This window comes from Lasiosphaeria miniovina, assembly GCF_030549165.1.
Source record: "Lasiosphaeria miniovina strain SMH2392-1A chromosome Unknown B0T26scaffold_9, whole genome shotgun sequence".
Taxonomy (NCBI): domain Eukaryota; kingdom Fungi; phylum Ascomycota; class Sordariomycetes; order Sordariales; family Lasiosphaeriaceae; genus Lasiosphaeria; species Lasiosphaeria miniovina.
In genome coordinates, this window is record NW_026848228.1 from 240,421 (window position 1) to 266,613 (window position 26,193).

A 26,193-nucleotide genomic window follows, 5' to 3' on the forward strand; every position below is an offset into this window, starting at 1 on the left:
GCCAAGCAAGTGAGATTGTTGTCTCTTCTAATCCGTAAACCGACAGCAAGCCGGGTCTTCGGTGAACACGGCACCGCTGCAAAGTTGCACATGCTCCAGGCTACAACCAGACTTGGGCTTGCAGGAGGCCACTGAAAACTAAGGCAGGCCCGCTGGGGGAATGCGGATGGGGCAGAAGGGAATCTGACAAGAGGTCACCAGCCAGCTGCCGTTGCATCTTGTACCATCGTTATATGCACTCTGACGTTATTTGGGGTGCAGAGGGACGGCCTCCATGTAGTCCCAGCCCAAGGCACAGCAGCCCAGGTACGAGAAGCGGCTTTGCATCATGACTGCTCCGTAAAGACCTATTAAAAGATTCACAGCAACACATGTGCAACCAATCCCCCAAAGCACGGCGCCTTGAGCAGGTACGCTGCAGCTGTCTGCCCTACGTTGTCATTTTAAATGCTGGTATCTTTTTTTGGAGGCCCCTATCCTCGTCACCGGAGCTGTTCAGAGCCACTTTATGAGTGGCGAGGAATAGCTGAAAGAAGTCAACATCGGGTAGCAGGTGCGGGCCGCCGGGAGGTGGGCAGGGAGAAACGGGCTCTCGACGGTGTCTCGCGGCTTCAAGGTTGAAAAGGGGCCGAGCCTCGATGTGGCCGCCGACCGAGGGCTCTTCGGCTTGTAATACGCAATACACCTGGTGTACGGAGCACTTCGTAAAGGTACGGCATAAGGTAATTAAGGTACGGAAACCCTAGGTAATGGGGACAAGGTATTTTACCCCGCGCTGGGCTGGGAGCTTTCCATCCATTGTTTGCCATCCGAGCTCATCTCAGCTCAAGTGCGTCACAGCAGGGCACAAGATCAAGGCGCCCGACCGTTTTTAAGGCTGTGCAGTGCGTCTTAGTGTTCCCCCACGAGCCCACCGACAGCCGGGTCGAGGCTGATGGTACATACACTGCTGTACCGCCCGCCTGGTGACAACCTAATCTCAGAGGCAGATCGCCAACTAGTGGCGGACTGTGCTTTAGCCTGCTTGCTTGATTGCTTTCCTTATCCATAATCCGACACCGGGTACGTCGTATACTTCACACCAGAAGCCCCCCGCGCTCCATATCCCGTTGTGCTCCTCCACTACCTGTTACAATATCTTGAGGTAAGGTACGTGCCATAAACCTTGAGGTTCCCAGATTATAGCACCTCCCGTCGACAATACATTCCCGCCGCAAATCAATATTACCTCTTGCGGACCATAACAAGTCGGTTACCTTACACTCTTTACTCTTCACTTCTTTACCGGTTTCTATTGTCCTCCGGCTGCCTGGTCGCTTAATATCTGCGACCCTGGAGAAGCCGTGCAGTTCGGGATCTGAACGTGTAACGGTACCCGGATACGTCATATCGGGCAACTGACTTGCCCTTGGCAGCGCCCAAGGCCCCACAATTTTGTTTTGTCCCTCTAAATCCTCGACAGCGAGCGCAGGAGAGAACGGGAGACGGTGAAGCACTAATCGACTCAGACCGCCCCAGATCCTGCCTGACTGGCGGCGTTGAGTTCGTTAAGGGTGAATCCTGCCATTTTTTTCCTAATTTTTTTTTAACATTCTCCTCGTAGCACAGCGTCCGGAACCCTTCGAGCTGCCTCCGTACTCCGTAAGCTTGACCCTGCGACCCTGACCCTGCCCACATCCAGACGGGAGTTGTCCCTGCCTTTCATCCTTGCCCATGCCTGGTCACAGGCTCTGCGCGACTGTTCTCTAAACACGCGCCCGCGCCGCCCTACGCTGCGGCTAAATAATAAAATCCCGTCTCCACAATACCTACAATCAGTTCGCGAATTTTCCTTGACTTGACAAGCGAGCACTGCACTCTGCACTTCTCATAATCGTCTCACCGTGTCGTCGCTTCTTAGCTGCTACCGGTATGTGCCCCGCACTACAACCGAGACACGGTCCCTGCCTGCAGCATCCCACATGCTAACAAAAGCTTCCTCTCCAGACCGCCGAACCACAGCGCAGACCGGCGCGACTGTGGGCGATCGCTTCGATTACTTCTCGCTTACCTAGTCCTGCAACGATACACACTTGCGGTCCCGTCCTCGGTTCTACATATCGTCGTTTGCTCGTGGCTCTCGGGGCTTCCGTTCCCACCGCCCGTCGCATCTTGCGCTGCGACACCACAGCACACTCTTCAATACTAGCAGCCATTTCTAGCCACACCACTCCTTGGGCAGCAATCACGAAGGTCGTCTCGCCGTAGAGCGAGGGATGCCGGCGCTCGGCTTGCGCGCAACACCCACTTTCGTTCCCCCCGTCTCCTCTCGGAACCCTTGACTATCGAGCCCACCATGTCGAAGCTCGACTACAGTCGAGATTATTACGCCGATCTCGAGTTGCCCCCCACGGCAGATGTCAATGAGGTGAAGAGGCAGTTCAAGAAGCTTGGTATGTTTTTTCATGTAGCCTATGTTCCAATACCCGATTCCCCCCGCTAACCGTGTCCCAAAAGCATTGAAATACCACCCCGACCGAAATCTGGGCCATGAAGATGAATTCACAGATAAATTTCAGGCCATCCAATCGGCCCACGAAATTCTTTCTGATCCTGCTGCAAAGGCAAAGTTCGACGAATACCGCAGGCATAGAACTGGCAGATACCCAACCTCTTCTGTTCCCAGAAGCGCCGGCAACCCCTATCAAAATGTCTCCAAGAATATGGCTGAACAGTTTGGCTCGCCACCCAAGCGACGGCCGCCAACGCGCCCTACTCCAAGTACGAGCTCCTCGTCTCGCTACTCGACCTGGGGCCAACCACCGACTGCCAAGAAGACGGAGAATGCGACTGAGAATCTACGAGCATGGGACCGCATGAGGACTGGACCCACGAACCGAGCAAGCCAGGCCAGCGCTGCCGCCGCAGCTCCTCCTAATAGCCCCCGGCCGAATGCCAAGAACATGGATCCGCCGCCGCCTCCTCCCCGGTCTGCCGCCCAGGCCAGGCGGGAAGAAGCAAAGTTTGGCACGGGCACGAGAAAAAAGGGGTTCGTCCCAGCGTCACCTCTTGGAGATGAGCCGCCGGTCAGAAACAGCCACTACAGCACCGGCCTCCACTCGAGCGTCTTTGAAGAGGTCTCGGCGAACCTAAAGAAAGACCGGGAGGCACATTATGTTGTTGATCCCCTGATGGAACAGTTTAACGAACCTCGCCACAGTACGCCATATACGTCTCACCTCAGGGAGAAAACGAACCCTTTTGAAGGTGTCAGTATGAGTCGAGCCAAGAGCGTGAGGGACGGCTGTCACAGTGGCCACAATACAGATGGGGAAACGCCGCCTCCGCCCCCTCAGCGGCAGCGAAGCGTAAGTGTGGGAGAGTCGGACAGCTTCAAGAAGCCGTCGGCCGAAAAGAGCGCCTTTGGCACGGCCGCCGCCAGTCATCGATTTGGCTTCCCGTCTCAAGCCGGCGACAAGTACGGCCCTCGCTCCCTAGAAGCAAACTCGGCACCTCCGACCGCCACGTTTGCAAACCCAGGCAGCTCAAGCTCCGCCATCAACAGCAGTGCCAATGGCAAGTCACATCGCGCTCATCACTTTCATTTGCTAGAGACTTGGCTAACTGACTCTAGCGACAGTAGACGGAGGTGCTTCATCAAACGCGAAAATGGGCCCTAATGTGTATGCCACCCTTTTTAAAACCGGAAAATTTATTTTCAATCCCTCTCGGACCTCTTCCCTGTCGTCTAGTGCGCAGAAGACACCTCACCCAAGCGGGCGTGTGGGTGTAGATAGCAATGGGGGCAAGTGGCAAGAGATGCCTAACGGGAAGGCAAAGCTCGACGGCAAAGCCGCCCCCAGTGGAAACAGTTCGCCGTCGACTCGAGAACTCAACAGTTTCGAGAAGTCCCTTCAGGACCAGTTGGAGGGTCTCCTAAGCGTTAGGGGAACACGGCCCTCCAAGCAGCAGTCTGCACCTGGGTATGGTTGTGGAGTGAAGCCCAAGAGGAGTTGCCTTCGTGTTGGCACGCGCAGAACTAACGCCACTCATCGTGTCAGATTCTCGGTTCCCGACGACGACGACGACGAGACGTTCGGCCCGAATCTGTCCGCCCAGCAGGCTCGATTCATGCGAAATAGTACTGATAACATCAATACCCAATTCGTTCCAGATGAGACAGGAGGTGGGAGATACAAGTTTAACGCAGGTTCAGATTCATCGGGAGACGATGCATTCCTCCGTGCGAAGCAGCGCTCTAGGACAACCACTCGCGGGCGTCAGTCGCCACTCAAAAACGGAATGGCGTCATCGGCTGAATCAGTTAACAACGCTTCTCAGCAAGAGGCTGGAAAGAAGCCTGGGGGTTTTGACCCCAGTCAATGGGAGGAGAAGCTTGGCCCTCACTTATTTGCCCATCCAACGGGGGCAACAGGGGGCAAAGCGGCCTCGCCCACGCGACCTGTTCGGCCCGCCAAGAAACAACGGCCTATCCGGGCGGGGGGCGCATTTGGGACCGCGACGGTGGTGGACGATGACGAGACGAGTGGCAATTACCAAGCGCGGCCAACTGCACCGGCCATGTCGGCTGCCGACATAAGCGGGGCCCGAAGTCCCAACGCCATGGACATCGATACACCCCCTCCAGAGCCCGCAGCTTCGCAACCGACGAGTGCCCGGACAATCAACGTCGAGCCTTCCAAGCCCGAGTGGCGTGCCGGCGATGTTAATGGTGTGCGAGCCGATGCTAATCTGGGGGGCGGGCTTAACATCATGCACAAGGTGAACCCCAACGCAGCTGGATCGGAGGACAGCGAGGAGTTCAGGCGGCCGATTTTCGCAGAGTTCAGAAACGTCGAGCCATTCATGTCTAAGCCATCGGGGCTCAACTCGTTGAGCGATATGACCTCGAATCTCCCTTTTGAAAGCAAGCCGTCGGCAAAGATACCCCTGGAGAAGGCGAAGCCCAAGCCCGTGTCCTTTCCCCACCCCCCGGTGGCGCCTCGGCCGCCCCCAAGCTTCGCTATCGCAACTCCCAAGCCCAAATCGGCCATGTGGGCAAGCTATGCACGCGACTTTGAGAAGTATCTAAGGGACTGGCCTGTCTTCAACAAGAACATCGTCGATCACTTTTTCAGACGCCAACAGATGTTCGAGCAACTCAATGCCGAGGGTTACAACTGGATTGTCTCGAAGAATGACGCCAAGATGGAGGAGTATATACATTGGCTGGAGCAGGACAAGCATGTGCGGCAAAAGTGGATGGCGGCTTGCGACGCCCACGAGCTGCATGTCCGTGAGTTTCAGAAAATCCGAGAGCAGATGAAGCAGCAGTAAATCCGAGACTGCCCGACTGATTTCGCTGTTTCCGTTGCATCGCTTGTTTCCTCGCATTGATATTTCATAACCGGCGACAGAATCGGACCCAGAGAATCATTTTCATTTTTGCATCCGACATACCTGGGCATGGACATGATACCCTTGAGAAGGAGTGGAGATATACGGGCACAATGGTTTTTGGGTTTTTTCTTTTTTTTGGTCTGGAGCACATGTCAAACTTGGATTGGCTGTGGTTGGATTGTGGATAGGGTCGCGGTGTTGTCGTTTTTCGACGAACACCACGCCGAGTCCATAGAGGGAACCGGGTCGCTATTGCGACCTGGTTACTATCATGGATATGGCTGTCCATGATCATCACAGGGGGGCATCTATGTTTGTTTGTGTGGCGGGTCATGTACATACAAGGATGGGAGCATCATCATCGGCGTTTTACTTTCTCCTTCTGTTGTATTTATGTTGTCACCCCGGTTATGGGTCGTCTCAGTATCTCTACGGAGTACATACTCTAACCTTCAAGTTATCAAGAGCTTTCCCCCAGAGAGCTCGTTTCTTGAGGAAAGGGGGTAATCAAGTCACTTTGTCAACTGAATGGTAAGGAGTAACACAATGTCAATCGAGATTTCCGCGCAAAGATGGCGGGTGGGTGGGTGGGTGGGTGGGTAGGTAGCTAGCCATGCGCATGCGTGCGAAGTTACAGAATCTGCACTCAAGATGAAGAGGTCGAGACTTATATTTCCTCTTTCCTATCTCTTTTGTGAGCGGATTAATTTCATAGGCCTGCTATTACTCTCGCTACCCAAGGAACTTGCTAGCTAGTCAGTAGTGTGGTTCGCTCGCCTGTAAAAATACCCACCTCGCGACGGTTACTCGGCACTCATGTGGTTGAGGTAGCGGGCTTCGATGACGACGGCTCCGAGGCACCTGCTGCATTCGCCTGCTTTGTCGTCTTCTTTGCATTGTCGTCTTCTATCTTTTGGATCGCCTACATAAATAATATTTCCCCTCAATGCTTTATCTTTACGATACACTTGAGCTACATGGGTATATAGCCCATCGAAATGGAGGTCGTCTTTGATGATTTTCTGCCTCGTCTCGGCTGATAACCCTATCACTATGTGGTCGGGATGTGGTTTTGCATCTTTGAGCGGGCGTCCAAAGGTTGTCGAGTTAATCAGGGAAATAATTTCATACTCGGCCTTGAATTCCTCGTGAAAGAACTTCGGAAGTCCGGATATGCACATGTATTTGTATATACATACAAATGTGTCAATCGGGGCCTAAATGCTCTTATGCGGTCCCGGCCGCTAATTGCACCCCGCCAATCGGCTCCCCTTCCTTGCCTCGAACCCCAGACACCAAGAATTCCCACTCTTTTGCTGGCTTCCAACAGTTCCAAGATCCAGACCTACCTTGGGAAGGAGCCTGCATTCGACCCTGAAAGCTGAGGCTAGGTGACTCTGAACTCTGGACTGAGAAGTTCGGAACCAAGCCCACCATCCATCTGTTTCCGTCTCAAAGCGACTGACCGACTGACTGGCCGAACCTAGCAGTTCGCAGCCTCCTGTCCACTTTTGATGCGGCCAGCGCTCCTCCAGACCTGTCGGAGACTGCGCACGACGCTTCCTAGCCCGAGCTTTCTCACCACATCCTTTTGCGCCGCTTTCGCCAAACTGTCATTGGCAGGGCCGACATTTTCACGGCCAACCCGCCTCACCCGCACCACCGCCCAACGGCCCTCACATCACCTCGCAGCCTTTTCCTCATCCGCATCCGCCTTCTCGTCCTCCCCGACCACACGGCCAACTACATCCTCTGTATTAGCTCCGGATTCGACTGCAACTTCGACCACTACTTCGACTTCGACTCCCAACTCGAGCGCGAATTCGATCCCCCTCTCGACCCCCTATTCCAATTTGAGATCCAGCGATAGCGACGGTCTAGCCGCAGCCATGAACGGCCCCAGCTCAGCTACTCTTCGCTCCAAGCGGAAGGAGCCGCCACATGCCCTTGACTCGCGGCATCCCAAGCATCACCGTACCAACGGAGGAGACGTGGCGTCGAGCGGCGATAGCTCGCCCGCTCGCCAGGACGGCTTCGAAGACGACTTTGAAGACTCGAGGCTGCCGAGCGCCCTCCTCCCCACCGGCCCCGACACAGCCGAGTGGCAGGCCACCATAGAGTCTGTCGTGCGCAACGTCGTCTCGATCCGCTTTTGCCAGACGTGCTCCTTCGACACCGACCCGGCCCTGACCAGCGAGGCCACAGGCTTTGTCGTCGATGCCGAAAGAGGGTAAGCTCAGGTCCTCTTCTCAATAACCAACCCGTGTTGACGTTTTGCAGGTACATCTTGACTAACCGGCACGTTGTTGGCTCTGGCCCCTTCTGGGGATATTGCATCTTCGATAACCATGAAGAGGTCGACGCCTACCCCGTCTACCGCGACCCCGTCCACGACTTTGGCATCCTCAAGTTTGACCCCAAGGCCATCAAGTATATGCCAGTGGATGCGCTGGTGCTGCGGCCTGACCTGGCAAAGGTTGGTGTCGAGATCAGAGTCGTTGGTAACGATGCCGGAGAAAAGCTCAGCATTCTGTCCGGCGTCATAAGTAGGCTGGATCGCAATGCCCCCGAGTACGGCGAAGGATACAGCGACTTCAATACGTGCTACTATCAGGCTAGCGCAGCCGCTAGCGGAGGTAGCTCGGGCAGTCCCGTGGTGAATATCGACGGGTATGCCGTCGCGCTCCAGGCCGGCGGCAGAGCAGACGGCGCCTCGACCGACTATTTCCTTCCCTTGGACAGACCGCTACGCGCTCTCAAATGTCTGCAGGAGGGGAAGCCCATCACACGAGGTGACATCCAGTGCCAGTTCCTGCTCAAGCCGTTTGACGAGTGCCGGAGATTAGGCCTAGGCCCGGAATGGGAGGCCCAGATGAGAAAAGCCTTCCCCAAAGAAACCAATATGCTGGTTGCCGAGATCGTGCTTCCCGACGGCCCGTCGTATAAGAAGGTCGAGGAGGGCGATGTCTTGGTCAAGGTGAACGGCGAGATGCTTACCGAGTTTATCCGTCTCGACGACATCCTGGACTCCAACGTCGGCAGCACTGTTAAGCTTCTGCTGCTCCGGGGTGGCGAGGAGGTCGAGGTCGAGATTGACATTGGCGACCTGCACAAGATCACGCCTGACCGCTTCGTCTCGGTCTCGGGCGGCAGCTTCCACGACCTTTCCTATCAGCAGGCCCGCCTCTATGGCGTGGCTTGCAAGGGTGTCTATGTCTGTGAAGCCGGCGGGTCTTGGCGGTTCGACAACACAGAAAACGGCTGGTTGGTCCAGTCGATCGACCACAAGAAGACGCCCGATCTTAACACATTCATCGATGTGGTCAAGGACATACCCGACAAGGCTCGGGTGGTGGTAACGTACAAGCATCTGCGCGATCTGCACACCCTAAACACGACTATTATCTATGTCGACAGGCACTGGTCCAAGAAGATGAAGTTGGCTGTGCGAAACGATGAGACGGGTCTCTGGGATTTCTCGAATCTCTCAGATGCCCTGCCTGCGGTCCCCCCCGTTCCCAGGACCGCCTCGTTCATCCAGCTCGAGCACACATCTCACCCGGCTGTTGCCGATCTTGTACGGAGTTTCGTCCACGTCAGCTGCACCATGCCGATGAAGCTTGACGGCTTCCCCAAGAACCGCAAGTGGGGGATGGGACTTGTCATCGACGCCGACAAGGGCCTCGTGGTAATATCGAGAGCTATTGTGCCCTATGACTTCTGCGACATCTCCATCACCATCGCGGATTCCATCGTTGTCGAGGGCAAGGTAGTGTTTCTTCATCCCCTGCAAAACTATGCCATAATCCAGTACGATCCGAAACTTGTCGATGCTCCAGTGCTCAGCGCCAAGCTCAGCTCTGAGGAGATTACCCAAGGTGCCTCGACGTACTTCATCGGCTACAATAGAATCGGCCGCATCGTACATGCCGCGACCACCGTCACCGAGATCTTTGCCGTGACCATCCCCGCCAACTCTGGGGCGCCCCGGTATCGCGCCGTCAATGTCGATGCCATCACCGTCGATACAAGCCTGAGCGGGCAGTGCGGCAGCGGCGTGCTCGTTTCTCAAGATGGCACTGTCCAGGCCCTTTGGCTGACGTACCTCGGCGAGCGTTCTAATACAACGCACCGCGACGAAGAGTACCACCTTGGCCTTACCACCCCGACGCTGTTGCCCGTAGTGTCACAGATACAGCAGGGCATCGTGCCGAAGCTGAGAATGCTGTCGGTTGAGTTTCGCGCCATCCAGATGTCGCAGGCTCGGGTTATGGGCGTGTCGGAAGAGTGGATTCGCAAGGTGTCGTTGGCGAACACGGCCCATCACCAGCTCTTTATGGTAACTAAGCGCACCTTTGAGCGAGAAGAGCAAGAAGGTGGCGCCCTCCTGGAAGGGGACATTTTGCTCACCCTGAACGGCAAGATCGTCACCAAGATCTCAGATCTAGATGTCATGTACTCGAACGATGTGCTTGACGCCGTCATCGTCCGCGACTGCAACGAGTTGAACCACAAGATCCCCACTGTTGCTGCTGACGACGTTGAGACTGACCGTGCCATCTCGTTCTGCGGCGCCATCATCCACCGGCCACACCACGCCGTCCGGCAGCAGATCAGCAAGCTGTTTAGCGAGGTCTACGTCTCGGCAAGAACCCGCGGCTCGCCCTCATATCAGTACGGCCTTGCCCCTACCAACTTCATCACCCACGTGAACGGAAAGCCCACGCCAGATCTCGAGTCGTTCCTTGCCGCCGTGATCAAGATTCCTGACAATACCTGTACGCTGTTCCCCCCCCCCCCCCCCCTCCCCCTTGTCCAACCTTTGTTTCCTACTTTGCTGACCGAGGTCCTCTCAAACCAGATTTCCGACTCCGGGCTATGACGTTTGATAGCGTGCCGTGGGTGGTGACCATGAAGAAGAATGAGCATTACTTCCCGACAATGGAGTGGACCAAGGACCCGGCCGAGGAGTGTGGCTGGCGGCGCGTGACCTATGATGGCGGCAAGGTGATTGAAGGCGAGGGCACGGACGGCATCTTGCCCATTGCGGAAGAGAGCAGCGAGATGGATGTCGATGTCGGCGTCTCTAATGACTGAGTTTAGGCGTGGGAATTTCATGTGTCGTGTGTGACATAGATGATCCTTGTGTTTTGCTAGTTGTAATAATAGAATCCTGCCCCATGTGGGGAGCAAATATCCTATTGTTGGGTCTCGATAGAGTGTAGATGATTTTACAAGCAGATGAATATCTTGTTGTAGTTCAGTTTCTTGGCACGTTCCTACTTGAGACTACCCGGCACCGAAGCTACGTCAAAGCACCAGATAATTTAGGTATATTATCACGGAATCGTATCCACACCCCACGAACTGATACAATTCTGTATTAAGATAGTTCGCGGCTCGTTTTTTCTGCTATGTTTGTTGAAGCTATCAATAAAATAGGGCTGTATTAAAGGGTCTTGTGTAAGCAACCAGCATCTCCGTAGGATGCGTTCCTGGATACAATTCTGGGACACTTTCACATTGCTACCTAGTCGCCGTTTCCTTTTCGTAAACTAGCTAGGTGAGAAAGGACGCTACGAAATGCCTACTTCTGTCAAGATAGAGATCATGTACCCTAGCATGCTCCATCACGCAGGTAGCTATCCCCCATAGGAGCAAAGAACAACACACGATTTTGACTATACTCTCTATCAGAAGCTCTAAATAGACTTGCCTTTTGCTGCGCCCTGCAGGCCGACACAGACCTGTCTGCTGTCCCGAATCTCGCCCTCAGTAACCAGGGATAAATATAACCCTCAACCATTCCACGAGTTAGCTCTTCGTGCTTGCTGTTCTATCAAGGCTTTATGATAGTACTCAGGCTCTCCAAAAATAACGGCCTCGGCATCCAACACCTGGCGTTTTGGAGAAGTGCCAGAAGAGCTACTCGTCCCCCCCAAGATTTGTATGCTCAAGCAAGACGTCTTGTCGCAGGCATCGTTGCAGTACCGTTTTGCCGTTGCCGACGTCCATTCCAGTGAACCGACAAGTCTCTTTCCCTTTTCGGCAGCCCCCTTCAGGTTGTTCTCGAGGCAGGTTCGACTTGCAACCAATAGCCGCGATCTAGGAGGGATGGCAGAAAGTCTGGAGGGATGCCTCGAGGATTGCATAGGCTTGATGAGCTCGCCGAGTCCACGGCCGAAGAAGGCCAACATGCCGTCCACTCTCTCCAGCTCCCACCCGGCGCTTCATGACCCTTGAAAGGCACTTCCTTTTGGAACATGTCACTCTCCCGGGACACAAACTCAGAATACTCCCAGCCCCTAATTCCTGGGCGCATGAACCCGGGGCGCCAGCCACTTTGTCTATTCTGCACCATCGTTGCAGTTTTTATTGCCCGAAAATCCCGTAGAACATCCTCTATGACTTTGCAAAACGTTTTCGTTTTCCCATTTTCTGACCATAGTTTGATCTGGCAGTTGGTCGATTCGATACCGATCCTGCGTGCTTCTAAGCCACCATCAGCACAGGGCTCAGCAAACGGCAGTTGTGGCCAATCTCCCTCGAGTAGTTCAGGGCCACTACGTCGTCTTTCTTAAACTCGAGGATTAGAGAGATAAGATAGGGCAATGTGTAATGCGAGGCTCATCTCCGAGATGACCCATCCGGACCTGGTCTGCTCGTCGTAGACAATCGTTGATTGGACTGCTGCCTTGTCAACAAGATCAAGGTATGTCCTGCCTTGATCTAGTGATACTTGCAATGTTTTCGAGAAAACCGCCTTGATACCGATGCTCGCCTGTGCATTGAGAGAGAAGCCCGCACTGAATGTCCCTTCTCGTGTAAGCTCGATCCCTCCAGGTGCTTTCTCAAATCTCAACTCCAGGTCTTTTCTAGCCCGCAGAGTTTCGACAAGATCCTGCGTTCCCAAGAGTACCTGAGACTTGGTCCAAAACCCCAGAAATGCCCTTCGATTCGAGAGGTCCTGGAGGGACTGGTTTGGAAGGGCTCCGGTGGGGACCTGACCGTCCTCCCCGGAACGGTTACCGTCGATCTCGGTGCAGTGCCATTGTACACCGCACTCCAGTATTTGAGTTGGGTACAGAAGGATTTCGGGCCCCCCAAGTAGTGTTACACCCTCGGCAACATCTATCTTGGTGCGAATATCTGCGAGGCTGGCCATGAAATCAAAAAGTATCTCCAACCCTATGCCTTCTTCCCGTTCGGATATTGAAAAACTATACGCTAAAACAGCGCCAGGGAGGAGCTAGTGCCAGCAGGTTGCATTTGCCTTTGAGTTAGATGAGCCTCGCAGCAAGGCTTGGGAGTCAAGCTGTCTTGGTCGAATGTTAATCATCCCAGGCACAATGTCCAGAACGGCGGTCGATACTGTCAGAATGTTCTTCTTGGGAGGTTCGAATGCGGCCGTGATCCAGGCAAGCTGCTGAATGAGTCGAGCTACTTCAGCGAGAGGGCCAGAGACCGAGAAGCGCACATATCCTGGATGTCTGGTCTCTTTCTCATCATCATCGATTGAAAGAGTAGTACCTCCATAGAGCTTAACGGAACCTTCGATTCGTTAGTCTTGGTCCATAATAATCTACGGCTTAATAGCCGCCTGCGAGGAATAAATGAGGCTTCACTGAAGTAGGCTTACCTTTGAATTTCAACGGGTTTTGGATGTATTGATTGAGGAATTCGATGAGAGCCGACGACATCCATACCTTTTTCGTAAACTCTCCACACGAATTCATTTCAGCGTTGATGTGTGTCCCCGTTAAGGTGACAATGCTCTGGAGTGTCGCCCCCGGGTCCAGCTCTTCTTCACAAAACTTCATCATGCTCCAAACCACTCTGCATTTGCTCACAAACACAGCCCCGTCCTTACCAGAACCAGCGGCCTCGATTTCGGATTGGATCGTATCGATTGGCGGTGAGCCTTCAAAGTCTAGTCGCCTGTTTGTTCCAGCACGTGTGGAACGTAGGTTCCCAAACTTTGTTGACAAGTCATCTCGATCGGGTTGATCAGGAGACACGTGAGCGGAAGCTGAGCCAGTCTGGACAGCATCAAGGCCATTGTCCACTGAACTCGACAAATCTTTTTGCCACTTGCGTAGTTGTTGAAGGTTTGACACGGTGGGACTGTCGGGATCTAGAAAATGGTGGTTCTGCAATCCTTCGTGTGTGAACTTGATGGCTTGGTCGAGATCGTCGTTGTCACGGCTAAACCGTTCAAATCGCCTACTAAAGTGGGCTCCAAGATTGGTCAACAGTCCGGTTCGCTCGGGGTGGTCTCGAGGTATGTTGGCTAATATGTTCGGTATAGATCCGATAGAGGTATCAAGATCGGTTGCCAATTCTTCCTCCCGCTCAGGATGGTGTGTCAAGTCCTGGTTGTTCAAGTCAATTTAAATAGCAAGCAAGCCTGCAAACTGTATGAAAACAGCATCTCTATCGGAGTGGTCTGCGACTACAGGTGTAGCATCTCGTGCTACTATTTCTGCGCCACCTTTTGCGCCCCAGGAATATTCGATAGCTAGATCAAGATTATCTTTCAAGTGGGTGCATTCATTAAACCGCAGCCCGAGCCAGGCTCCGATGTTGTTCAGTATCATGAATCGACCGGGATGGTCCGACTGCGTCGAGTCCAGAGCTGTTGTTGCCAGGCTGACGGCGGAGTCGAGATCTTCCCTCAACGTAGGCCCTTCGAAAAAGACACCCGCAGCAGCATCTCCCCCGGTACGTGACGTGAATTCATGCTGCGCCAGGTCCGCTAACGTCTGAACAAGAATGCGAAGTTGCAGAGCGTGAGCCGCATCATCTTTTGCCGTTGCTTCGACCAAGAGTTTTAACGATCTGGCGGCTTGTTTAAGCCTTTCCGGCGAGTTGCTTCTCATGTATAGGCGGTACGTGGCGTAAATATGGATTATGGCATCATGTTCACTCTCCTCCGTTAAATCGGCAAAGGCTTCTAGCTCTTTGTTGTCTAATTCATCCACGAGACCGGCCAGGGCGCTTTCGATATGAGACTCGAGAAGATAGGTGGCCATTTCCGAGTCGGTGGCGTCTGGCTCTCTGGGTGGTAGAATCATATGTTTGGGAACGGCAGCCATCTTTGCCGTGGTTGAATAGGTAGGTAGGTAGCCAAATATAATACACGTTATAATAATTGTCGATGGGTCTCTGTTAACGTTCTGAGGATGGAATTATTTAAGACATCCTCTGAGCGGGCGCTGCGAGGCAGGCACGTCTGAAGTCGAGGAAGGCGGGGTATACAATCAAGGTACGCATTGGGCATGGATGCCTACTACTCCTAGTGGTATGTATGGGAGACTGACCCCGTGATTCTATACCGGCTTGTGGGTTTGTCCGAGAGCCTTATGGAATTCCAACCTGTTAATGACATTTCAGTACCTTACCTTCGTCAACGCCGCCATGCACGCCATGACTCTGCTGCAACTCCTGCGACGTACCGAGGCGGTCAGCTTTGTGAGTCTGTAGCGGGAGCGTATTTAGCCTGAAGACTTGAGATCCATCGTGAAGAGCAGAAGAATGTTATGTTGGCTTGCATTTGATGGCTGCCCAGTCAAAGGCTCAGCTGACCCTTGTGTATACTACGGCCGCGAGAACGGTCATTTTAACAGATATCAACAGGAGGCGAGAGAGGGATCGCTCACAAAAAGGGCAGCATCTTCATTAGCATGTTGCTACAGACTAATAGTGTTTAAAGTATACTTTTCTTCTTTTCTCATGGAAGCCGTGCCTCTGCACGGAATTTCTGTCAAGTTCATTGTTCATGATGCTGTCGACTTTGAACGCCCCTGGAGTCGAGATTCCATCGCATTATATGCCCTTACATCCGGTCAGGCCGAGAGTTTGGATAGAATCGTGTACAAAACTGGCATCCTCATTCTCTGGTGGTACGATCTTGACGAGGCTGTCAGCGAGCCAAGCCCAGTAAACATCAAGAGGTCAAGCTCATGTTTTGGCACCGGGGCATCTCCGGCGCGCGGAACGCACTGGGAGTCATGGAATTCACGCGACGAAATGCTGCCACGATACACACCAACTACAAGCAGAGCCTCGTACTTCTAGTGAAAGGGTGCCTCAGATCAAATAGCAAATTCTCGCTGTTCGTTTCCACGCGGGGATGGTGTAACAACCACACGTCACCACGAAGAAACATTCTAGGTCTATAACCTCTGCAGGACGACCTGCAAGGCTCTTTTTTTTTTTTTGGCACTTCGTGTTAATATTTGATATTTCCAACTTAATCATAAAGAGGGAGAGGGGTGACAGAAAACACCCCTCGGCCAGCCAACCTAGATACCCTACCTACCTCCCTAACTGCCCAAGCCAACAACTCTTTGGAGCCTACCTTCGCACTCCCTAGCACTCGCGATAAACACCAGCCGTCTCCATAATGCCGTCACCCCAGCATCGAATGCGACCGAATCGCTTTGGGCCCGTGCTCACTGCGAAGAAAAGTTAGCTAAGCCACAACGATGCAAGTGATATATGTGGGTCAAATCAAGAAAGAAAAACCCACTTATAGTCTATCCGGGTCAAGCTCATCAGCCGCTGGCTTTCGAGGCCCTGGACGTCCAAGTTGTGGATGCAAAAGGCAAGACGGGCGGCGACCTGGGCGCCAAGGAACATGGCCTCCTCGAAGCCGTTCTTAGTCCACTCGCTAAGGTAGGTGGGCAGCTGCGCAAGCTTGATGGTGGTGGGCGTTTGGCTGTGGAAGTGGTGGCTGGGGGCCGAACTAGCGTCGCCAGCGTTGGAGCCGGGCGCATTAGCATTAGCAGCGGCCGCGGCCGCGGCGGCGACAGCGGCAGGGCCGCCCGGGATGCCGAGGCTCGCCGTGGTTGCCGCTTGGAGCAGCGGGTTGACGCTGCTGGTAGTGGGCAGCTGATGTGGGGCGCCCGTGAAGGAGCCGGTAGGGGTCTGGGATCCGGTGCCCGACGGCGTGCCCAAGTTGGACGGCAGCTCCGAGGTAAACATGGTGGCCGAGCTGGGCGACACCAGGTGCCGCGCCTGCAATGTCTGCATGATGTTGTCCTTGAGGCCGCGGATGCGTGTGCCGTTGCCAACAAAGACAATGTTCTCCCAGCAGTACGGCCGCATGTACATGTTCTCGATCCCTTGTACGGCACGGTAGATGGCAGTGACTATGCGGTCAATCTCGGCACGTTCCGCAAAGAGAAACCGCTCGATGCCAATCTCAATGTCCCGCCGCACGCGCTTGGTCTGCTTCTCTGTGAGCTGAGCGGTTTCAGGAGCGGCCGGAGCTGGCGGTGCTTCTGCTTTTGCCTCCTCGGGCTTTACTGCCTCGCTGCCGACGCTGGCCTGCTGTTGATCTGCACTTGGCTCTGGTTTTGCGACATCGATCGCGGAGCCTTCGATGGGGGCTGTTGTTGCTGTTGCTGCTTCTGGGGCTGTCCCTGTTGTCGCCCCGGATGCGTCTCCCATGGTGACGTCCGTGGTACTATTTTCTATTCCCGCCGGAGTAGGCGCTATAGCAGGGATCGAGGCGGGCGCAGGCGCTGGTGCCGGTGCCGGTACGGGTGCCGCGACGGGAACCTCCTCTGTGACCAGCTCCTCATAATGGAACACATTCCAGGGCCGTTTGGAGTTTGGAAGCCTTGCAGTCCTTGCTGCAGCCGCCTCATTGCCTTCCCTCTCCTTTGCTTTGCGGCCGGCTTTGGCCCTTTCGGCCTTCTCTTTCTCCTTCTTGGCTAGGAATTCCCTGGTTTGACCGCTTACAACAATGTTGGCGACGTCAAGCACGCCCTCATCCTCAACATCCTTACCATCAATGTTCAAGCCGTCGTCAATGTCGGCAATGGGCGCAACGATTTTGGACCCATCGCCCGTATCAGCAGGCAGCTCCATCAACTCCGGGGTGTCAGGCGCGTATGGCAAGACTTCGCAGATGGGATTCTTCTTCAGCTGCTCGGCCATTTCGTAGTCAAACCCCTTGGCCTTGAGCAGCGACGCCAGCTTGCGCGTGAAGACCTCGCCGCCGCTAACGTCGCGCTCGGGTCCCGGGTAGCTACCGACGTCCAAGTGCGAGACCACCTGGCTTTCGTAGATGCACGTCACGTCGACCTTTTCAAATCCAACATCGACGACCGTCATGTTGGGCCACTTGAGGCCGTACTGTGTTGCAATGCCGCTGTTGATGAGGCAGAGGGCCGGGGTCCGCGTCTTCTCAAAGATGTAGCGCGCAATGGCCTCGCAGTCGGGCCGCGTCCACTGGGGGGAAGCCATCAACATGATTGGCGTGTTGTGATATGTGGTGGTGAGGATGCCGTGCACGTGGTCTAGAAATGCTAGGAAGGCATCCATGTTTGCGATGCGGCCGGCTGTTTGGACAAAAGGAGCATGGTTTTAACGGTCAGCGCCGTCTAGCGCACATGGCAACGCGAACCAAGACGCGCGCAAATGGGAGAGATTGGTATTGAAAATGAAGTATGTGGCAATTGGACAAAGCGCGCATGGCAGACTCACCTCGGATCGGATACACGGCGCCCTCGACCGAGTCTGTATCCTCAACATACTCCCACTCATCCTCGTCCTTGGCCGCCGCACCGTTGGCAGTGGCACCGGCAGTCGCAGTCGTAGTGGCATTGGAAGCGCCATTGGACACGCTGGGTGTCGACACAGCCTTCTTCCGCTTGTATGTGCGGTAGGGGCGCCAGTCGTCCGATTCGTCGTCTTTGAACATGCGCGTTGGGAAGCGATGGACGGGAGGAGTGAGCTCGCCGCAGCCGAGCTGGGCCATTGTCGTCTGACTGCCCGGGCAGATGACGAGGATCTGCTCCTCGCGCCATTTGCTTGTCTGGCCCGACATGGTGGGCTGTCTCTGGAGGGGGGGGCGGGCGCCGCTGGGTTTCCCGGTGGTGGTGCTGCGATGCGCTGCGTCGCAATCGGTTTTGGTGCGAATAACCTCCAGCTCCAATGCAAGGTGGACTGCTGCTGCTGCTGCTGCTACTAGGTGTCGCAGTTTCTCCAAGCTGCGCTGGGCGGGCTGTCATTTGTTACGCGTTTTGGCCGCTGGGGACACAAAATTTCGGGGCCTGCTTCTTGCTTACCTAAGTCAACCCCTAGCCCCCACCTGCACCTCCACACCTCCACACCTCCACCTCCACACCTCCACCTCTCCACCTCCCCACCTCTCCCCTGGTTTTGATAGACAACAACCCAGCCCAGCCGTTGATTAAAGAACGAAATAAGGGAGAAGTGGTGGAGGGACAGATGGGAGGCGGAACCCCCTCTCAATAACTCTAATAGGTGAGGTAACCATCGCAAAACACGGCGTCTAATAGGCAGAAAATATCTCCAAACAAGTATCCGTATTCTCTTTTCTACGCCAAGGTAGGTAGATCAGAAACCCATGAAAGCACCATGCACCGTTTTAATGCCCGCCAGCCCCAGATCCTGCACTTTTTTTCGGTCTTGGGTATGAGGAATCCCTCCGCAACGCCAAAAGTGATGCACCAGGCAAGCCACCCACCTAGTGAATGATTTCCATGCCAGCCAGCCTTCGAGTCTCTCCGTGCTCGTGCTGATCCGTATCATACAAACATCTTTTCCACAATAAAGTCTGCGATTTCGGCAGTGGTCGGCCACCTGGCTTCCGACAGGGCTTTACTCACCCCCAACGCCCTCGAGTTGGCTGCCACGCCCGTTTCGAGATATGCCCTGTCGGCAACTGAGAGGTCTCGCTTCTCCGTCTCTCGCCACTTGCGAACGGCTTCCTCTTCGGCCTTCCGCAACACCTCTTCAGTGTCCTCCGTCTCCCATAGGTAGCACTTGTCGCACTCGGAGCATGGCGAGTCTTTTACCGAACGTAGATGCTGGCAAAAGTGCCTATATCCCACATCTGGTCCGGGGTCATGGCCGGTAGTGTCCGAAATGTCCTTACGACACACGTAACACATGTAGTAGCCGCACGTACACGTAAGTCTGTTGCAGCCTTCCGCCTTGACTATCGACGTGTGGCACCGTGGACACACGCGCTTGATGGCCATGCTCTGGGCCTGCTCTACTTGCGTGCGCAACGACACCAATGAAGACTCGTGGCAGACGTGCACGTCCACCCACCCCTTCTCGCAGCTGAGGCACGACGCTCGCCTGCATTCTTGGTTTTTGCACACGAATCTGAGACCCCGGTGGTTGCGGCGGTGACGCCTCATAGCCTCGTGGAAGTGGGCTGCGACGTGATCTTTGAATGACCATTTGGGGCTGTGTGTGAGGATGGCGCCAAGGGCCAACGGGAGAAGAAGGGGAAGAAGACAGAAAGCCGCGCATATACAGAGGGCGGTGAAGACGAGGTTAGAGATGCTGTCTGTCCGAAAACGCACATGTGCTTCGCTTTCTGGCAGGGAGACATCATCGACCTCGGCATATGAGCAGAACGGACAACGGACAAGGGGGATGTTGCTCGACACGAGGTTGTGGTCCGCAAGGCGCTGGTCCAGCTTGTGGAGGACATCGATGCCTCCTTTCACTTCCATCATAGCCCGGCGCGTGTCGTACTGCGAGATGCACCCCTGGCACTCATCAGTGTCCACAGCCGGACACCGCAGAGTGCCCGTCTCCTTGTTGATGCTCCTCTGCCAGCCTTGACCGAATATGGCTTCTGAGATGGAGTGCTGCACACAGTTGAAGCATACCATGTGACCTTTGGCGGTGCACGAAGTGAAGCTCTCAAACGGCCCATCGGCGAAGCAGCAGGCGCACTCGTAAATGGCTTGCGCCTGGTGTGCTTCCTCGCTGTTCAACTCAAGCGCCAGGCAATGATCCTTTGCTTCTTGGTCCGCGCGGGACCGTTCTTTCAGCGGCAGGATAAGCTCGGCGAAGAGCTCTCGGTCTAGCTCGGCATTTCCCGTTGACTTGATGCACGGTAGTAGGGGGCCGTGGCCTGTCGATTTCCACAAGACAAGCGGGTGGGCTTCGGCCTTGGTGAGTGACTCTGGCTTCCGGCGGCGGAACAGAGAGGATATGGAGAAGCTCCACGACTTGGATGATACGGCGACCAGCGTCTCGTGAGCCTCGAGATACGAATGGTTCGACTCAGCAAGAACGCCGTTTATGGCCGACCGCGACAGCCCCTTGAATTCGTGGCAGGCCAGCGCCCTCGCCGCCTTTATGTACTCGGGACTTCTGAACACCTCGGTCCGCGGCAGCAGGTCCATGTCAGGTCGCGTGCTCGGTCGAGACGCTGCACCCGGTGCGCCATTTTTATCCGGAACCCTCCAGCGCCCGTTGACAAACGAAGCCCGGTTCTTCAGCAGATTGTCGGCCACCAAGGCAAGCCTAGATTCGCCGTCGAACTTGCAGAGCATTTCACGGAACACCTCGATCTGAACATCGGGAAACACGACGGCGAGAGCTTCGAGGCACGCGTTCAGCTCGCGCAGATCGGGGGCCTCTTCGCCAAGCGGCTTGAGTTGGGACTCGTCGAAAATAAACGCCGGCGAGACGACATCCGAAGTCGTTGGCGGCGTCTGAGAAGGTTGGGAGTTAGAGGCGACGTTGCCCTTGGCCTTGGACGAGCCTAGTAGGCCATAAAGGGGCATTTTCTGCTGCAGCTTGCCCAGAGGCCAGAGCCACCAAGCCGAGATGGTGGTGCTTGACTTTGCAGTATCCTACTAGTAGTCCTAGGGCCTCTGTTGGCTGGGGTTCATGGCTGCTACTAGCTAGCATTTCGTCGCGCGCGTCTCGGTTTCTCAGTAGGCTCCCTGGGTATCCATCGCCAGGAGTATGGATGCCGACGAGATTGACGTTGCGAAGTCGCCTGCCAAATGGTGCTTGCTCTGGAAGCCAGCCCAGTTTGGGTTCCAGTGTCTAGACGTCTGTCACTGGCTGGTCTCCTCCCCGCGCCAACACGCGGAAGCGGGGCCTCTAAGCCCCACTACCAAACGAAACTCTCCACCTCGCTCTGTTAGTGCAAGGGCCAAGATGACGCCTAGGCAGGAGGCCCGTTTACTTCAGTGTGCCACTGCAACGGCTTCGATGTCTCTATCGTTTCTGGCTTTCTTCTCTCTAAGATGAAAAAGAAAACGCAGTACGTACCTGGGTGAGGTGGTGGGCGCGAATTCTTCAAGAAAACGGCAGGAAGTAATAAACCGGTAACACAGGGAAATATCCTGATTGGGAATCGTGGTCCGCTTACGGAATAGGCTACTTCGTACACTACAACCAGATCGGGTCGTCGGCTGCAGGCGAGTAGGCAGCCTCGGGACATTTCGACATCGATGGTAATCCGAATGCCAGTCAAGAACTCAGTTTTCACGAGAGAGAGCCTTATTGGCGGCGATTGGGAGCGATCAGAAGCAGGCAGCTGCACGCTCATATTGAGATCTTGGGGAACGCAGCCTTTCTCTTCCGAAGTTCCGGCATTCGCCTCGAGAGAGTTTTAGCTACGTTCCACAGACAAGCACGCAGCTGTACAGAGTTCACGGACCTTTACACTAGACATAGGTATTGCAGCGTTAGATGGCTACACTAGATGTGTACCTAGGTAGTAATCTCCTTAGAAGCGAGAGTATTTGCAAAGTATAAGCGTGAAAATATGAAGATAATCTGTCGAACTCGTAAATGACAACCTGATGAAAGTATAGTACTGTATGTACTGTACCTACTGAATGTCTCAGGTTCTGTAAGCTACATACTAAGTATGAAGGATTTTGCCTACAGTGCTAAAAACCTCTCTGAGAGCTTTCTTGAATACCGTTCAACTTGGGATGGTGTGATGAAAGTGAACAAGACGAGGCCAACCGTGTGACGGGAATCCTGCTGGCGTTGGCGGCCGCTCTTGGAACTTGGAAATGCGTGGCAGGCTTCGAGAAGCACGCATGGGGGTTTCTTTTTCAGTCACACTTCTCCCGACGGGATGGTAGCCACCTAGTCGCTCTGGCCTCTTTCCTAACAGCGGTGACGACGGCTCGTGTGACAAATGGGGCGGCCGACGAATCGCGGGAATGAAAAGACTCAAAAGAGAAAGACATCGGATCGCGTTCGGCGCTGGTTGGCCGTGCTGGCCAGGGTGCGTATGCGGGACACGAAGGCTGTCACTTGTGCGACGTCCGGTCCCGCAAAGCTCTCTTGTCCATCTGCCTGGGCCTGTTGCTTGACCAAACTTTCTATCTTTATTTTTACACTGTCGGCGCTTTGACGGTGAGTCTGGCCGCAAGTCGCGGTGAGAGGGGCCCTGGTCTGGTCCTGTCTGGTTATGTAAGGTACATACATACATACAGTACAGCACAGTACTTAACGGTCCTCGGGTGTCGGGGAGAAAAGTTGTTGGGCAGTCTCCTATCAAGGTTGAGAGTGACGGACCAAGAGCCTCGCAACGGAAGACAAAGTCCGTCTTGCTTCGACGCTGATCCGCAACTCCCGTTCATCAGCACCTCATCAGGTATTCTGGTTTAGCCTGTTTGGCTGGTTGCAGAGACAACATGGGAGTTACAACATATAGCGTGTCTTTCTCTCGTCAGCATCTCCAAAGTTTGCAGCCAGATGTTTACCGCCTTTCCCCACCTGGGCTCTTATTGCCCCTCTAACATCGCTAGGTCGCACATACGGCGTCCAAACACGGTATCAACGGTCTCGAGGAGGGGTAACTACCTAACGACCTAGGTAGGAGCCTTACCACTGTAAAAACACACTCGAAAGAGCTCGATTTTGAACGTGTGACGATTAAAATAAGGTATTCTGTAGCTGTAGCTGCAGCTGCAGCTTGGACTTTGAGAAGTAGAAGGTACCTTACAGATAGTTATTACCTACGGATTGTCCGCACCTTCCGCTTCTGATGCTGGTTCCCCGTTTCCAACACACATGGAAGGCACTTCACGTGCTGGAAGCGCCATCGGGCACTAAAAGACGGCGGGGGAGGGACAACTTCCATGAGCTAGGGTCTGGATCGATCGCTCCTCCTCTTCTAGGTCCCCCGCAGCTTGCAAGACACGGACCGCCCAGGGCCTCACCGCCTACTGTGGAACATCACGCTAGGCCTTCTTTGAGCTTGCTAGCTGTACCGCTCTTCTGCCGTCCCTGTAATGCTCATCTTCGTGGCCGCTGGGAATCCACACTTCAGGGATATGGATCGTTTTCATTTTCGATATGTCCCAGACTCCAGACTCGCGTGGAGTGACCTCTTCCTTTGCGCAGTGCAGTATAGTACGTACCTATTCCCGACGCGTACCTTGCTTGTCGTGGCTTGCAGTTGGTGTTCGAGCGGCGGAGTGTTGCAGGCCTGCGTGCCGCTAGCGTGGCGGCCCCCCTGCCCGGCTGTCCCTCGGAAGGGGAAGGGGCAGTAGGGCTTGGTGACTCCTTGTTGCCGTATCACATTTCGAGATCGATATGAGGCAGGCATGAATGGATCTTAGGCTCACCGACTTCTCGTACCAAACATCCGGTGTCAAAAGCCTCTTGTCGGTTTCGATTTGCAGCAGGGCGACACGCAGCTGGGCCCCGCTCCAACCTCCTCCACTACTGTACTGTACAGCGCAGTACCTACATCCATACCTTACCTACATTCGATTCGGCATGTATGTATGAACGTACTGTGCATTCTTTGTACATACATACTCAGTAGGGGGTGTGTATTGCATCCCGGGCAGGTAGGCAGCCTAGCCATGTAGCCTAAGAGCTGAGAGGAGCCAACAGATCCCAGCTCCCATGTCCCCATGGCACACACGTCTCGCCAGTCACAAGTTGATCGGGCCTCCATTTGCTTGCACTGGCCCCAGGTGCCTGTCCATTTTTTTTATGTTGGATAACAGTACGAATATATACAATACACGCCTACATACCTTTCCTACATATCTTACCTACCTTGCTTCGTACCTTACCGACCTCCCATTACCATCGTGCATATCAAGTACATACAGTAGGCACTGTACATGTACACAAGGCAGGTAAGGTAGGTAAGGTAGCTCTCTGCTAGCCTAGCCTAGCCTGGCGGGACGGACGAACAACCATGCCATGTCCGCCTTTTCGGCCATAAGTATCTATACTCGACCGTGGCCCTCTCCCTCCTCACCCTGCTGTCTGTCCTGTCTCTCGCTCTCAAGGGGCCGGCCCCTCGTTGATGGACGTTATGGATTTCCTTCCCGTTGAGCTTCTCCGCCTCATCTTCGAATGCTGCGATGCTGCCTCCACCCGGGCCCTCCGCCTCGCATCGGCTAGGCTCGCCGACGTAGGCTACGACTACCTGCTCGGGCCTCGCTTCACCGCAGTCGAGTGGAAGGACGACATCAAGCGCCTGCACAACATCGCCGGCCACGACCGTCTCCGCGCTAGCATCAAGACCATCACCTTCAACTTCTCAAAGGTCGACGAGTACAACGCCCGCCATGCCTCCTTCTTCCAGCACTGGCTCCAGGAGCCCGAGGAGAGGAGCATCGCCCTCCAGGATGCCTGGATCAAGTACTACGAGCTCGAAAAGCAAAGCCGTAGCCTCCCCCCCTTCCACGCCCGCGCCACTGTTGTCGAGGAGTCGATCAAGCGCCTGTCCGGCCTGAGGGGGCTCGAGATCACATACACGCAGTGCCCCTACGACATCGAGATGCTCAAGGATGTCTTCCTGGTCCGCAACTGCCGGAAGAGGGACAGAGGCCAGGCCTGCAAGAATATGAACGCCATCGTGTCAGCCATCCGACATGCCCGCCTCTCGTCGCTTTCCATCGACCAGCTACCGCTCGAGATCTTCCGCCTGGCCGATGACCGCCGCCACTGGTTCGACTGCGCACGCTCCTTCGCGAGCCTCTCGAGTCTGGACCTGGTGTTGGACCCCCCAACCAACCTCCTCCCGACTGCTCGGTTCCGCGCCGTCAACGGCCTGGGCCATGTTCTCCAGTTCTCTCACAACCTCACCCACCTGTCGCTGGGGTTCCACACCTACCACGCCCCCGCCGAGAAGTTCATGATTTCGTTCCGCGAGCTCTTTGGGGAATTCACCTATGAGAAGCTCACAGATCTGAGGCTGGAAGGCATCAGATGCTCCGAGGACGATCTACGAGCCTTCTTGGTCAGGCACAGCGCCACTCTCGAGCGTCTTCGTCTCGGCGGGAGAGGCCTTGCCAAGCCATATGAGCTGAGCATCGGTGGAGTCCATCTCCACGAGGGCTCCTTCCGGTCTTTGCTGACGTCGCTACGGGGAAAGTTGCCCAAGCTGCAACGCTTCCACATGGAGGGCGACATGGAGGCGGGCGAGATCGGGACCAGCTCGCGCGAGCTGTTAAAGTTCCACCCCGTCACCGACGACAATTGGGTCGACATCGTTTCGCAACGGCGCCGCCCTCTGCGCAAGACTATAGACTGCCTTGCTCTGGAACGCTTCCTCCTGCAGGGCGGCAAATATCCACGGCTCGATGCAACCGAGCCAGACGAGTGAACTGGCCGTATGAATGCTTTGTTGCGGCTGAATTTTTGAGGGCCACCGACGCAGTCTCAACGTCGATATATCTCAACTATCCATCTATGGCGGCGACCTGCACTCACCTCCCGACTCTATCATCACACAGACCACATCATGGTCGAACGAGGGCTACTAGGTAACTTGGGGAGTTTTTTTTGCTTTTGTTTTTTTCCCTTTCTTTTTCTTTTTGCCTATTCATTTCTTTCTAGATTCTTAAAATCTTCCCGCCCGGCGCCAATCCCACATTTCCGCGAGAGCCCCTGCCAAGTGCCCACGCGCATGGAGGTGGCATTTGTAAATAGCCACAGCTCGGCACCGTCGTTTTCTGTTGGGGCCCAAAATATAGATCCGGAGTGGCTTTGATAAACAGGGACACATTAGACAGACTGCAAGCAATTGTC

At 54.8% G+C, this 26,193-nt stretch overlaps 7 protein-coding genes across 7 annotated transcripts; 3 read left to right on the top strand and 4 right to left on the bottom strand.

Moving 5' to 3' along the window:
- Positions 1 to 2,335: 2,335 nt before the first annotated feature.
- On the top strand, positions 2,336 to 5,316 carry B0T26DRAFT_660237 (uncharacterized protein; the record flags this gene model as incomplete). The annotated part of the gene is made up of 3 exons (XM_060439014.1): positions 2,336 to 2,432; positions 2,497 to 3,546; positions 3,614 to 5,316. The coding sequence occupies 3 exons, from the start codon at positions 2,336 to 2,338 to the stop codon at positions 5,314 to 5,316; spliced, it is 2,850 nt and encodes a 949-aa protein (XP_060289312.1).
- Positions 5,317 to 7,268: 1,952 nt separating this feature from the next.
- Positions 7,269 to 10,476, top strand: B0T26DRAFT_659424 (trypsin-like cysteine/serine peptidase domain-containing protein; the record flags this gene model as incomplete). The annotated part of the gene is made up of 3 exons (XM_060438949.1): positions 7,269 to 7,609; positions 7,660 to 10,157; positions 10,241 to 10,476. 3 exons carry the CDS (start codon positions 7,269 to 7,271, stop codon positions 10,474 to 10,476), a joined length of 3,075 nt encoding a protein of 1,024 aa, XP_060289313.1.
- Positions 10,477 to 11,766: 1,290 nt separating this feature from the next.
- B0T26DRAFT_525181 (uncharacterized protein) lies at positions 11,767 to 12,759 on the bottom strand. Its single transcript, XM_060435502.1, has one exon. The coding sequence runs from the start codon at positions 12,542 to 12,544 to the stop codon at positions 11,957 to 11,959; it is 588 nt and encodes a 195-aa protein (XP_060289314.1). The 5' UTR covers positions 12,545 to 12,759; the 3' UTR covers positions 11,767 to 11,956.
- Positions 12,760 to 13,769: 1,010 nt separating this feature from the next.
- B0T26DRAFT_757650 (uncharacterized protein) lies at positions 13,770 to 14,474 on the bottom strand (the record flags this gene model as incomplete). Its single annotated transcript, XM_060446274.1, has 1 exon — positions 13,770 to 14,474. One exon carries the CDS (start codon positions 14,472 to 14,474, stop codon positions 13,770 to 13,772), a length of 705 nt encoding a protein of 234 aa, XP_060289315.1.
- Positions 14,475 to 15,318: 844 nt separating this feature from the next.
- On the bottom strand, positions 15,319 to 18,493 carry B0T26DRAFT_734146 (uncharacterized protein). The gene is made up of 3 exons (XM_060443182.1): positions 17,875 to 18,493; positions 15,911 to 17,729; positions 15,319 to 15,836 (listed from the first exon to the last, which is right to left on the bottom strand). The coding sequence occupies exons 1-3, from the start codon at positions 18,215 to 18,217 to the stop codon at positions 15,791 to 15,793; spliced, it is 2,208 nt and encodes a 735-aa protein (XP_060289316.1). The 5' UTR covers positions 18,218 to 18,493; the 3' UTR covers positions 15,319 to 15,790.
- A 448-nt stretch (positions 18,494 to 18,941) lies between these two features.
- Positions 18,942 to 20,948, bottom strand: B0T26DRAFT_757652 (uncharacterized protein; the record flags this gene model as incomplete). The annotated part of the gene is made up of 1 exon (XM_060446275.1): positions 18,942 to 20,948. The coding sequence occupies one exon, from the start codon at positions 20,946 to 20,948 to the stop codon at positions 18,942 to 18,944; it is 2,007 nt and encodes a 668-aa protein (XP_060289317.1).
- A 3,524-nt stretch (positions 20,949 to 24,472) lies between these two features.
- B0T26DRAFT_681780 (uncharacterized protein) lies at positions 24,473 to 25,768 on the top strand (the record flags this gene model as incomplete). The annotated part of the gene is made up of 1 exon (XM_060440683.1): positions 24,473 to 25,768. One exon carries the CDS (start codon positions 24,473 to 24,475, stop codon positions 25,766 to 25,768), a length of 1,296 nt encoding a protein of 431 aa, XP_060289318.1.
- Between the last annotated feature and the right edge of the window lie 425 nt (positions 25,769 to 26,193).